At 37.8% G+C, this 13,161-nt stretch overlaps 1 protein-coding gene across 5 annotated transcripts in view; it reads right to left on the bottom strand.

The window, feature by feature from the left end:
- Nucleotides 1-3,930: 3,930 nt before the first annotated feature.
- Nucleotides 3,931-13,161, bottom strand: part of Socs36E (Suppressor of cytokine signaling at 36E) — a 66,744-nt gene continuing 57,513 nt past the window's right edge. For all 5 annotated transcript variants that reach the window (XM_067151861.2, XM_067151859.2, XM_067151860.2 and 2 more), the window contains one exon: nucleotides 3,931-5,673. In XM_067151861.2, coding sequence (XP_067007962.2) covers nucleotides 4,061-5,614 — 1,554 coding nt within the window. In that variant the 5' untranslated portion in view covers nucleotides 5,615-5,673 and the 3' untranslated portion in view covers nucleotides 3,931-4,060. The remainder of the gene's footprint in view (nucleotides 5,674-13,161) is intronic.

A 13,161-nucleotide genomic window follows, 5' to 3' on the forward strand; every position in this document is an offset into this window, starting at 1 on the left:
ACCAGTGGGATCCGAACCCTCAACCTATAAAGTTTGCTCCAACTTTAAGAGACAGAGGAGATTCTTAGCTTGCAAATGGTATACTGCATGTCATATTCATGGACAGAAGGCTTGAATTACTTGCAGGAAGCTACCACGCAACAGACCGCCAGCTGAGTGTCTATGTATGAATGGACATACAGAAGCCGCTACATATGCCAACAAGTTTTATACAGATTAAAAAGACCACAATTATGTATTTATCATAGGGTGATGTTCTATTTTGAGAATCAGGACAACAAGTCAAATACGATCAACTTTAGAAAGCTTGGAATGGGGAAGGAACATGCAGAAGGATTCAAACACAATCACAGGAGAAAGGATCAACAGAAATGAGAGAAAAAGGACAAATTCATCAACCCCAGGTTTCTAATCCATTTCCTCTCAGCCTCTGATTAGCTCAATTCAGTTTACCAATTTTATCAGTGACCAGGCACTCACATTTACTTCATTCCAAGTTTACAGAGTAAGTATTTGTAAGTTGAAGAACAATGGCTTTCTAATACTGATTTACACACACCCAGAATTTTTCAGTAGATTACATTCTACCTCTGAAAATTAAGCCAGCAGTGGGCATTATCATCACAACACATGGACAATCATGTTTTACAATTGAACATACTACTTGATATTTTGTTTCTCTAAAATCAAATCCTTATGCTACTGATGTGCTTCACAGCATAATGCATTGACAGAGTTATCTCCTTTTTGAACTGCCCAGCTGCAATTTGTACTGTTTATAATATGGATATAAAATTATATTTTGCATTGCATGTGCAAAGGGAGGAATCTTTGTTCTGGAGTTTATCATCATTACTACAAAGAACACAGAATTTTTGTACTACATATCATAGGGCTCACGTCTTGTTGGCGCCAAAAACAACTCTTGTTTCTGGTATTCTGGAGAACATTAGAGAATGTGGGAATGATGGCAGAAAGAATTCTAGGGTCTGATAAGTATCACAGTGTTCTGGTAATTGTCAGAGGGTGCAAGAACATTTCACCCTCATGGTAAGAATGTGCGTAGGCTGCTCTGGTCAAATCCTGCACGTGATTGGTTGTTTGTTTCCCTTATATTGGAAGGGGATGTGTGAAAACTGAGTGGGGAGGGGGTTGGTTGTCTTCATATTCTAAGACACAAAGGTAGCGTCTACTCTCTTCTTGATACTCTGAGAAGGTGAATGTGTCGGCTCTGAGTGGGGAGTTCTGGTTTAAGTTACAGGATAATGTAATTTTTATTTTCTTTACGACGTCTTAACTTAACCTTTCCAGTTGCAAGAATTTGGCAGGGCACTGTCGCATCTCCAATTATATCATTAATCCAAAAAGCGCTTTTCAGCGCTATCACGCTTCGTTTTAGGGGGAAGCAACCATAACATATTACATGTAAAATTACACATTATCTTAATTTTCTTGTTGCCTGTCCCAGTGGAATGGGGCTAGCTCACTGCAATAAGGGAATGTTCAATTCTGAAGTAGGCTTTTTATTCAATGGGTCATGTCCTTAGAATCCCCTTGATATCCGCTAGATTACTTGTGTTTTCTAATTTACTGTTTAACCTTGTTTCTAAAACTGTAAATTCCTTTGACATCACCTTCAAATTTATCAGCATTTATTTGACGCACAGGACATTGCTTGGGTTCTGAGGTCAGGACTACCCACCCTCCCATGCCTGCGAGCACAGCTGTCGATTTAGTCACCTTCAATTGTTTCTCAATGTAGCATCTTAATGTGGTATTAATTGTTATATAGTCCTAGATTGCAAGGATCACCGTATTTGTAAGGAAGGCAACTATTTCAGGTTAAAAACAAATTTATATCTTTAAAGCATATTTTGACTGTCAACAAGCACTGTGTAAATGTCTGTGTGTTTTCTAAAATCATTTTTGAAGGCTAAGGTCGTTATCTAAATTAATCTAAAGAGATGTTTAATAAATGATATTTTAAATCTTAGTGAAGACTGTAAGCACATCTTCCACACATCTCCTTGTTTATTAGTGTAATGATGACCTTCTTGGTTGTATTTTACGCACTACACTGTAAAAGTAACGAGCATTCAGGAGACTGTAGCCGTAAAGACACCAGGCAAATCAACAGGCTGAACCATGCTAATATTGCATGTTCATTGAGATGTTGTTTCCCGTATTACAAAGAATTTGTATCGGTCACGCCTCAATTCACTTAAGTGTTTCCATGTTTGTGTCAGAGAGCGCAGCTCCCTCGGTTGTGAGCACGGGAGATCATTCTTTCATAATCTATTAGCTGGCCTGTTACATCGGGTCTAAAACTTTTATGTATATATATCTTGAAGACGATAGATGTTGTAAATATGTAACAATTTTAGAAACACTAGTGTAAACAAGTGTAAACTTCATTTGATGTTTAATAGATTAGGTACATGAGGTTATATGCCTCACATAACAAGTACTTTCAAGCCAAAGAATAAGATCCATTCACTATTTTAATAAGCAACTTTTTAATGTTTGGTTTAATTGAGTCAGTCATATGAAGGTGTAATGTTTCACATATGTTTTTGAAACCAATTTAATGTGTGTCAGCTGAGGATGACCCCATAGGGGTCGAAACCGGTACTGACTGAATTTACTGCTTTATAGTAAATAAATATTGTATTGATAAGGTGGAGGCTTCTAAATTATTATAAGTTGTAGATCATTCTTTCGGCGAGAGAGTAGTTTTATCTCTTTGCAGCTCTTCCTTACATTGTTACGTGTGTGAAATGTAAACATGGACCCCATGCATATTGGAGTGGCATTTTTGTGCCACAAATGGATCTTTAACCTTGTTTCTGTGCCTCATGTTTGTTTCCGGCAGGATAATATTTGTTTTGCCTTGGTTTTTATCGCGGCCGTTGTTTGCCTAGGAGGCCGCCATTTTCTTTTCTTATTCGGACCATGCGCATTCCTGTGATGCTCCTTGAGTTTAAACTTTACTTCCGTGGTACAGAGATGTTTGTCTATTGTCATGTCGCGATCTCTCGCATTTTTTTCTTCTGTACTTTTGCCCTCCATGCTGCATGGAAGCTTTGATGTGTGTTGTAATTGTTGTGGATGTGGAAGTTAAATAGATGGGTTCATAATTAATTTTATCAATCTCGCGGAAAGAATGACCGAAATAAGCCGTACGTATCGTATTTGCATTACCAGATTATGCTGCGAGATTGAGAATATAACGACGAACCCGTGTCATAGAATAATTTGAGGTTGGTATTTGATAAATTTGTGCTCACGCATTAGTGTCATGACTTCAATTGGATGGGCTATGTACATGTACGTATCATTTATTCATTTTGTTTAATTGCTGGCTTCATTTCTTGTTTCCTCTTGATTTTTATTATTATAATAAACCCTCATTTAAATTTTCTTGGCATTTTATTGCTAGTAGCTTTGTGTTTTTTCCTGATATGATTTTGATATGAGCACCGTTTCCAGTTCAGGGCTGTGTTTGGCCTTTCCTAGTTGAGGTCCACGCCTCGAATCTCTGACGTGTGCGTTTTATGCGTAGGTGTGTTGTCAGTAAAGGGTGGGGGTGTGGCTCAAGGCTCAATAGTATCTCAGCACAACAAGACGAGATTATCAACATACCAATGACCACAATTAAAAAGTGAATGTTTATATCACATGAACTGCAGCTAAATATTTAACATGAATTGTTTCTTCAGATAATCCCACTAGGGTTGCAAAAAGTTATTGTTCCTTAAAATAACTATCACCACAATCATCTGACCTATATCAGTTACTTTTGAAGCCAATAAAATGTGAACATTACCAGTGTCTTAAGAGCGAGATGGTGATGGTTGCTCTTTTAAGGAACAAATCACAAGACTTTTACCTTTATAACAGAACTGTGGGACTACAAAAGGTAGACAAGAGTAATGATTTACAGAAAAATATATTTTTTTCAAATTTTAAAATTTCCTACTGTACATAAAACAATGTTAGTCTGCACACACCAGCAAAATGTCCATCCAAGAAGTTCAATTTTTACAACTAAAAGGTAACTTCACTGATCTAAATCAAATCTTCTCACTCTTACCCTCTGCTTATAATGATATTCCTTGAGGTAACATTTGAGTGACTTTGGTAAATGAAGTTTGTTAAGTCCATCATAAGTGGCTCTACTACAAACAACAGCTCGACAAAGATGCTGCAATGGAAATGGAAAATTCCTATGAAGGGGAAAGGTAAGCATGGGCTCGAAAAACATACAACACGAAGGATCTTTATAGTGTTCTATCAGACCACAGACAGTGGGTGAAGCAAATACACCAGGATCATGGGAATCAAAACTGAAGTGATGATTCCATTGCTCAATTCGAGCATGTAAAGATCGACCATACTTCCGAAAACTCACAGAAAACAAATATTCTTCCTGTGCAGAATCCCGGAGAAGAAATGTTCCTTCTGGACGTCCTTCCAATAAACGTTCTGCCTCATACCGATCCATTTTGCCCCAATAAAATGAACAAGATGTTATTTGTAAGAGGTCGGGAACCAAACAATGTATGTAATCAACTTGTGTATGAACAACTCTCTGAAGAGCTGGCGAAACACTTACATCTATCTGTGAAATAGCTGTGAGGGCTGCCGAATGGATACCTAAATGAGTATGAAAGAGCGCAGTAAGATTACCAATTGTCAATTCAGGAGGACAGAGAAGTTGAATATGATTTCCTGGACAAAATCCAGGTGGTGGTTCTACACCTTCTGCTATCTCTCTAGCACGTTCTAGTCTAGCCCTTTCATCACAGTCTTCAATAGGATAATCCTCAGGGTTGAACTTCGACATGTCTATTAAGAAATCAGCTGCTGCTGTTGCTGAAGCTGCACTAACACCATCACTATTTGCACTAGACTCGCTGCTTGTAACGTCTCTATGTTGTTGTTGTCGTTGTGAGGGCGATACAGCCTCAAACACAACGCCAGCTCCTAAATGATGCTCCTCTGTTCGACGATAACCAGTACAAACACATGAATCACAACCCAAGTTAGGTTCTGGAATATCTGTATCGACTCCCACACCTCCACAGTTGCCTCCTCCTTTCAGACGAGCACAATTAAATTTTAAAACCCAATGATTTCTCTTTTTCTTATTTCCACAAGTAGCTAAATCTTTAGATCGTAAAGACTTTGTCCTTGATCTTTTGCCACTGACGAATGACAAAGTTCTAGTAGATCCTCTCCTTAAATGGCTACCAGGTTCATTATGAGGTAAATTAACGCATTCTACCTTGGCAGGGCAAGCGTAAGATGCACTAATTACACATCTTTCACTTTGCATGTTACCAATTTCACCATCAGAACGTATATTCTCAGTTCCATTGCTATATATACTCTCAAAATGATCATTTACACCATTTGCTTCTGGAACAGAGCTATTACTCGAACAATCAGCAACTGACGCTGTTGGATTAAATGTGTCTTCGGAACCACACTCTACCACACCATGATTATCACTGAAGTTATCACTAGACGGGCTTCCAACATTTGAATCAGTACAATCACCTTCTTCCATAACGCCAAAGAAAAACTTCAGATCACTTAGCTTTTGGCCCATCACTCTTCTTTTGGGGAATGGTTTATTTTATGCATGTTGAGCTGCTACTTTTGCCACAACTGAAACAAAAGAAATTTGGTATGTAAATTTCATTAACAAAGCATCAACCAAGCATCCATAGATTAAATATGAAAATGGCCATGGAAACTGAATCAAGAACTAATAAAGTGTAATACTAAGCAATCATTATGAAGCATGTAAAATAAGCATATATCAAAGTATTCTGCAGATCTAATTGAGTGTGCTCTGGACCAAATGTGAGTTATGCCAAAATGACGATTTACTTAATGCAATGTGATGTGAAGGTAAAAAATTATGTTAAACTAAAAGTATATTTCACATAAAGTAACTTAGTGTACGTAACTAATATTGATTAGTAGGCTATCGGCAGTTGTTTTAATGCTTGGCAGACATGTCTACTTTTCCTACTCATTGAAAAAAAAAAATGGAGTGCAAAAGTTTGGAGTCAAAATTTTTAAAAGCAGAACATACAGAAGGAAGAGCTCCATTTTGGCAGTGAAGACATTTTCTCCACATATTGGATGATGGACAATGCTTTGTTAATTGTCATGCCAAACAAAACTCTTTTAAACCTAGGAATTTCATTTTTGTCCGTATTGAACTGAGAAAGGATGATAGGAAAACTTAAAACGGTCCACCTTTTCAATACAAAAATGTTATAGTTTTTTTATAACATGTATTTGTACTTGGAACTAGTTTCAACGCTGGTTTGCGTCATCATCAGCCAAAATGTAAGATGTGTAAGATGTGTATTGTTTAATGTAACACCTTGTGTAAAAAATCGGGTTAAATGAAGGAGTTATATTATATTCAAGATCATGCTTTCACGTCTCTGCACAATATTTAAAATGAAATTTACCGTTGGTCTTTATAGCTATTGTTGAGAGTGAAGGAGAATTTCCTGTTGTGTATGTTTATCAGGAACTCAAGGAAGACTTCATTAGTTATTCGGAACATAGAAAAAATGATGAACTCTTCTCAGAAGAACTCTTAAGGTTTCACTTTACTTTTTCCTGCCTGCTGGCTCTTCAGAAATGTGTGCGCGTGTGTTTTGTATTCAGGAATCATTCAAGACGAATATTTTCGCACTACAAGATGTGTGGTTAAGGTTATTTTTAATATGTATAACTTTCCCTGTTTTCATCTCCTTGTAAGATGTGTATTGTTTAATTTCCTGTTGTGTATGTTTATCAGGAACTCAAGGGAGACTTCGTTAGTTACTCAGATCATAGAAAAATGAGAACTCTTAAGGTTTCACTTTACTTTGTCCTGCCTGCTGGCTCTTCAGAAATGTGTGCACGTGTGTTTTATATTCAGGAATCATTCAAGAAGAACACTTTCGCACTGCAAGATGTGTGGTTAAGGTTATTTTTAATATGTATAACTTTTGTTTTCTCAACGATTCATTTGTTTCTATACTCGTCCCTGTTTTTATCTCCTTGTAAGATGTGTATTGTTTAATGTAACGCCTTGTGTAATATAAATGCCTAAATGCTTGCCTATTCCCACATTTTGGCTGATGATGATGCAAACCAGCGTTGAAACTAGTTCCAAGTACAAATACATGTTATAAAAAAACTATAACATTTTTGTATTGAAAAGGTGGACCGTTTTAAGTTTTCCTATCATCCAACAAAACTCTTACGGAAATTGGACACGTTTGAAATCAAAAGTGATTCTTGGTATAAGGCAGGTCCTCCTGTGCCACAGGCAGTTAAAATATTAACATCAATTAAACAGTTTTTCAAAGTTTTCACTAGCAATTGTGTCCTGTTGCCGAACTTTGGCAGGTGTAGATTATGTAACAATATAATCGGCAACCCTCCTTTCAAAATCAGCTTGTGTGGTGACAAATCGGAAGGACGTAAAGAATTTAGAAATTGTGTACGGTAATGAACAGCAAATTTGTCCTTGTGAAGTCGTTCTTTCCCTGTCCGGTGACAATCTCTTTGTTGGATAGTTTCATTGTTAGGTGATAACACGCTTTTTTCGAATGCAACGTACTATCTCGGCATGATGGGTTATCGTAGATTTTATGGTCTGTCTCCATGGCTGAAGCGTCCCAAGGTTCGATTCGCGGACGGGTTGGGGATTTTAACTTTTCTCTCCCTCAGGGGCTGAGTGTTGGTGAGAATTTATCTCAGGTAGGGCTGCATCCTCACAGATCACCTACAGGACTTACACCAGACACACCTTGTTATAGAGTTTATATAAATAACGAAAAGTCACTGGAAAACTAGCATGTACTGTTCACATTAAAAATTCAGAGGTGCACGAAACTAACAGCAAAACTTCAAACCCATCCCCTTCCCCCAATCTCAACTCGACTGTGTAGCTTGGGCAAGGAAATGTTCAAGCACAGAATGTAAAAAAGGCCAAGGTGCAACAAATTACTAGAGAAACTCCAAACTCCACCCAACCACTGTGTAGCCTGCAGAACAAAACGTTCACAGAGTAAATGAAGAAAAGCTGAGGAGCATCAAATTACTACAGAAACTCCAAACAAAACTGTGGAACAAAATGTTCACACATAAAAAAGGCTATATGAATTGAATTATAGCAAAAACTCTCAACACATCCACTCTTCTTTGAAGTTTTAACTCAACTGTTAGCTGCTAGTCGAGCTGTTGACAGCTCCAAAAGTATTGATGAAAATGGCATACTGTAAATGACATTTTAATCTACATCAGTTATTACATACTAGCCACTTCATTCCGTATCGATATTGTAATCAAGATAACAATTAAGTAAAAAGTTCCACCTGATCGATATTTCTTTATTATTTAGCCTTCGGCTAAATTTATGTTACTAAAAACTTACAGAACATGTTTCGATTGGTTAGCAATCATCATCAGCTGTTTCGCTTAAAGCTTAGGTGAAAAAGCATAAAACATTTCATAATTAAAATTAAAATGTGTTAGTAAGGGACGTTTAAGTGGTAGTTAAGATTAAAATTATACAAATTAAAAACTATTCTAAACTAAAACATCTTTGATTTCATTCGTTGTCACTTGCACTGGTTCATTATTAAGTTTGACAGTTTTCCGTTAATGCTCTTGCACACTTGTCTTGATGGTATAGTGTTCCTTCTTTTTCTAGACCTTTCTTACTGTCCAGTGGAGAAGATTATGTAGCTAAATAATAAAAAAGTATCGATCAGGTGGAACTTTTTACTTAATTGTTATCTTGACTACATCAGTTACTCGAGGACCGGGCGTGTTGGCAGCATGGTTAGGAGCGCGCAGCTGTGAGCTTGCATCCAGGAGATAGTAGGTTTGAACCCTGAAGATGGTTTTCCGTGGTTTCCTATTTTCACACCAGGCAAATGCTGGGGCTGTACCTTAATTAAGGCAACGGCCGCTTTCTTCCCATTCCTAGGGCTTTCCTATCCCATCGTCGCTATAAGACATATCTGTGTCGGTGCGACGTAAAACAAATAAAAAAAAAAAAAAAAAAAATCAAGGTGATTACTAAATTTATTTTAATAAGGATTAACTAATTAACTTTTTTTTTAATTAGACTTTCTTTTACTGCAGACTGTAACATAAAAACAGAATAGTGGGGTATTAAGGATAGAAATATGCTGCTGTGGACTTTTTAAAAAATCGAACTTGTTATTCTCAACAATTCTTACCCCCATAGCATAGATGTAGCTTTATGGGTCTAGCCAGTGTAAGTTAAGAACATGTGCGGAAGACTGATTTTTCTTCAGCTTACTTCACTGAAATTGTTACTATTCCGTATTTCAGAATGGAGTTCCCGCAGGAAAATAAAAATGACGAAATATCTTTAAAGTGTAGATGGAAATTACATATTGTAAAGGACATTTTAATCCACATCAGTTACTTGAGGGGAATAAAGAATTTATTTTTGTAAAGATTAACTGATTAATTTAAAAAGGTTTTCTAAATTTATTTTTATTTATTTTTTACTGCAAATTGTAACATAAAAACCCCCATCGTGGGCAATGTGTTAAAGATAGATGTACACTGTCTCTGACATTTCTGTAGAACTATTATGCCAAACAGTTCTTACCCTCACGGTATAGATATACTGTATCTCTAATGGTTTAGCTAAAAAGGTACATGGACGGTCGTGCTTCCTTCGACTTGCTTCACTGAAATTGTTACTGCTCAGCTTCCTTCTGTACACAAAATTTTCTTGAAAAGTGTTTTATAGAATGGTGAAAATCCATCCAGCGGTTCTCAAGATGAGCCGTCACAAAGCAATATTTTGACACCGAGCTGTTTCAGGATCGATTTGTCGGTTTAGTGTGCACAGCATGACAAATTCGAGGTGCCCAGTTGCCATGGCAACAAGAAAAGTACATTGGCATCTAGAATTTAAGAATGAATGGAAGATTTTTGTTTTCTCAAGAAACTCATCAGCACTGTTAGAGATCAATCACCACTGTTCATTTGGTCGTCCTGGTGGCAGATTCCCTATCTGTTGTTTTCCTAGTCTATTCTTAAATAACTGCTAAGAATTTATAGAGCTCCCTTAGTAAATTATTCCAATTCCTAACTCCTCTTCCTATAAACAAATATTTGCCAAAATGTGTCCCCTTGAATTCCAACTTCATCTTCATATTATGATTTATCCTACTTTAAAAAGTTCCATTCAAGCTTATTCACATACTAATGTCATTCTATGCGTTTCGTCTTCTTAAGTTTTCCAAGCCCAAAGTTTGTAACACTACTCTTTAGTCAGAAATCCCCCAGAATATATTGTGCTGATTTCCTTTGGATCTTGTGCAGTTCTCAAATACAGAATTCCTGGTGAGGGTCCTGTACACTGGAACCATTCAGCAATTGGAATATCACCAGTCTTGTGCAGTTCTCAAATGAAGTATTACTGGTGAGGGTCCTGTACACTGGAGCCATTCAGCAATTGGAATATCACCAGTCTTGTGCAGTTCTCAAATGAAGTATTCCAGGTGAGGGTCCTGTACACTGGAACCATTCAATCTTACCAGTGACTTATATGCCCTCTCAATCACTCGTAACTACATGAAGAGATCTGCAACCTGTATTTACAATATTGCTTATGTTCATACTCCAACGAACATCACTTCAAGACGATACACGACATTATAGGTTGAAAGTAGTAGTGCCATCAGGGCCAGTTTTCGGAAACTGCAAGGGCGGCAGTCTAGATGATTGACTGATAAGGCTTTGCAATAACACTCAACATGGCTTAGCTATGTTGATACTGCTACACGGCTGAAAGCAACGGGAAACTACAGCCGTAACTAACTCCTGAGGACATGCAGCTCTCTCTGTATGAATGATGTACTGATGATGGCTTCCTCCCGGGTAAAATATTCCGGAAGTAAACTAGTCCCCCATTCGGATCTCCGGGTGGGGACTACACGAGAGCCGGCGATCATCAGGAAGATGGATACTGACATTCTGCGAGTTGGAGCGTGGAATGTTACAAGTTTGAATCGTTGTGGTAGGTTAGAGAATCTGAAAAGGGAGATGGATAGACTAAAGTTACATGTAGTTGGTGTAAGTGAAGTACATTGGCAGGAAGAACAGGATTTTTGATCAGGCAACTACCGAATTATCAACACAAAATCAAACTGGGGAAATGCAGGAGTTGGTTTAATAATGAATAAGAAAATAGGGCAGCAGGTAAGCTACTACAATCAGCATAGTGAAAGAATTGTCGTCAAGATAGACACCAAACCAATGCCCACCACAATAGTGCAGGTCTATATGCCTACTAGTTCAGCGGATGATTAAGAAATCGAAAGAATATATGAAGAGATAGAAGATTTAATACAATATGTAAAAGGTGATGAGAATCTAATTATAATGGGATACTGGAATGCAGTGGTAGGCCTAGGAAGAGAAGGTAATACAGTAGGAGAATTTGGATTTTGGGACAACAGAACGAAAGAGGAAGTTGGCTGGTTGAATTCTGCACTGATCATAATTTAGTCCTTGCCAATACTTGGCTCAAACACCACAAACGACGGCTGTATATGTGGACGAGACCTGAAGACACTGAAAGGTATCAAATAGACTTCATTATGATTAGGCAGTGATTCAGAAACCAGGTGTTTGATTGCAAAACTTTCCCAGGAGCAGACGTGGACTCTGACCACAACTTGTTGGCCATGAAATGCCATCTGAAGTTGAAGAAATTGAAGAAAAGAAGGAATGCAAGAAGATTTGATCTAGACAATTTGAAACAAAAGAGTGTGAGGGATTGTTTCAAGGGACATGTTGCACAAGGACTAAATGAAAAGGCTGAAGGAAACACAATAGAGGAAGAGTGGATAGTAATGAAAAATGAAGTCAGTAGGGCTGCTGAAATGTTAGGAAGGAAGAAAAGATCAACTAAGAATCAACTCAAGAGATACTAGACCTGATTGATGAACGACAAAAATACAAGAATGCTAGAAATGAAGAGGGCAAAAAAAGAATACAGGCGATTAAAGAATGAAGTGGATAGAAAGTGCAAGGTAGCTAAGGAAGAATGGCTGACTGAGAAGTGCAAGGATGATATAGATGTTGATTCCCATAGAGAATCTGAAACATTTGTCCCGAATGAGTAAATTTATAACACCAATATAAATGGTCCGTTATTGGACATTATAATTTTTCCAGCTAACTCATTCTTGGCTGCCAGCGTTTCGCCCTCGTGTGCTAGGGTGGGCTCGTCAGTTGGTACCTATTTAACATTAAGAATTTCATTCTTTAGGTTCCGTATTGAATCCAGATTCACAATAGAGAATTGGGAAAAATTATCCACCTTTTCAATACAATGTATTACGTGAGGGTTTTACAGAGACTGTCTCCCTATGGGAATCAACATCTATATCATCTGACGGCCAAGCAGGCATCAATTTTTGGTAATGAGGCAAAGTATCTTAGTGCATTAGCACTGCCGGTGGCTCCAAGTAGCCTACGCAGTTGCCTCCACGGTATGCACTAGCCAGCGTATTGGTAGGTGTGCTAGGTACCAACTGACGAGCCCACCCTAGCACACGAGGGAGAAACACTGGCAACCAAGAATGAGTTAGCTGGAAAATTTATAATGTCCAATAACGGACCATTTATATTGGTGTTATAAGTGCAAGGATGTCGAAAGTTGTATGGTCCTAGGAAAGGTAGATGCTGCACACAGGAAAATCAAGGAAACCTTTGGAGAAAGGAAATCGAGGTGTATGAATATTAAGAGCTCAGATGGAAAGCTACTTCTAGGGAAAGAAGACAAAGCAGAAAGATGGCAGGAACATATCCAACAGCTGTATCAAGGTAAAGATGTAGATGATTTGGTTCTGGAACAAGAAGAGGGTTGTTGATGTTGATAAAATGAGAGACCCAATTTTGAGGTCACAGTTTGACAGGGATGAGAGAGACCTAAACAGGAACAAGGCACCTGGAATTAATGACATTCCCTCTGAATTACTGACTGCCTTAGGAGAAACCAGCATGGCAAGGTTATTCCATTTAGTGTGTAAGATGTATGAGTCAGAAGGGCCATCCGATTTTCGGCAGAATGTTGTTATACCT

Source organism: Anabrus simplex, chromosome 7 (assembly GCF_040414725.1).
Source record: "Anabrus simplex isolate iqAnaSimp1 chromosome 7, ASM4041472v1, whole genome shotgun sequence".
Classification (NCBI taxonomy): domain Eukaryota; kingdom Metazoa; phylum Arthropoda; class Insecta; order Orthoptera; family Tettigoniidae; genus Anabrus; species Anabrus simplex.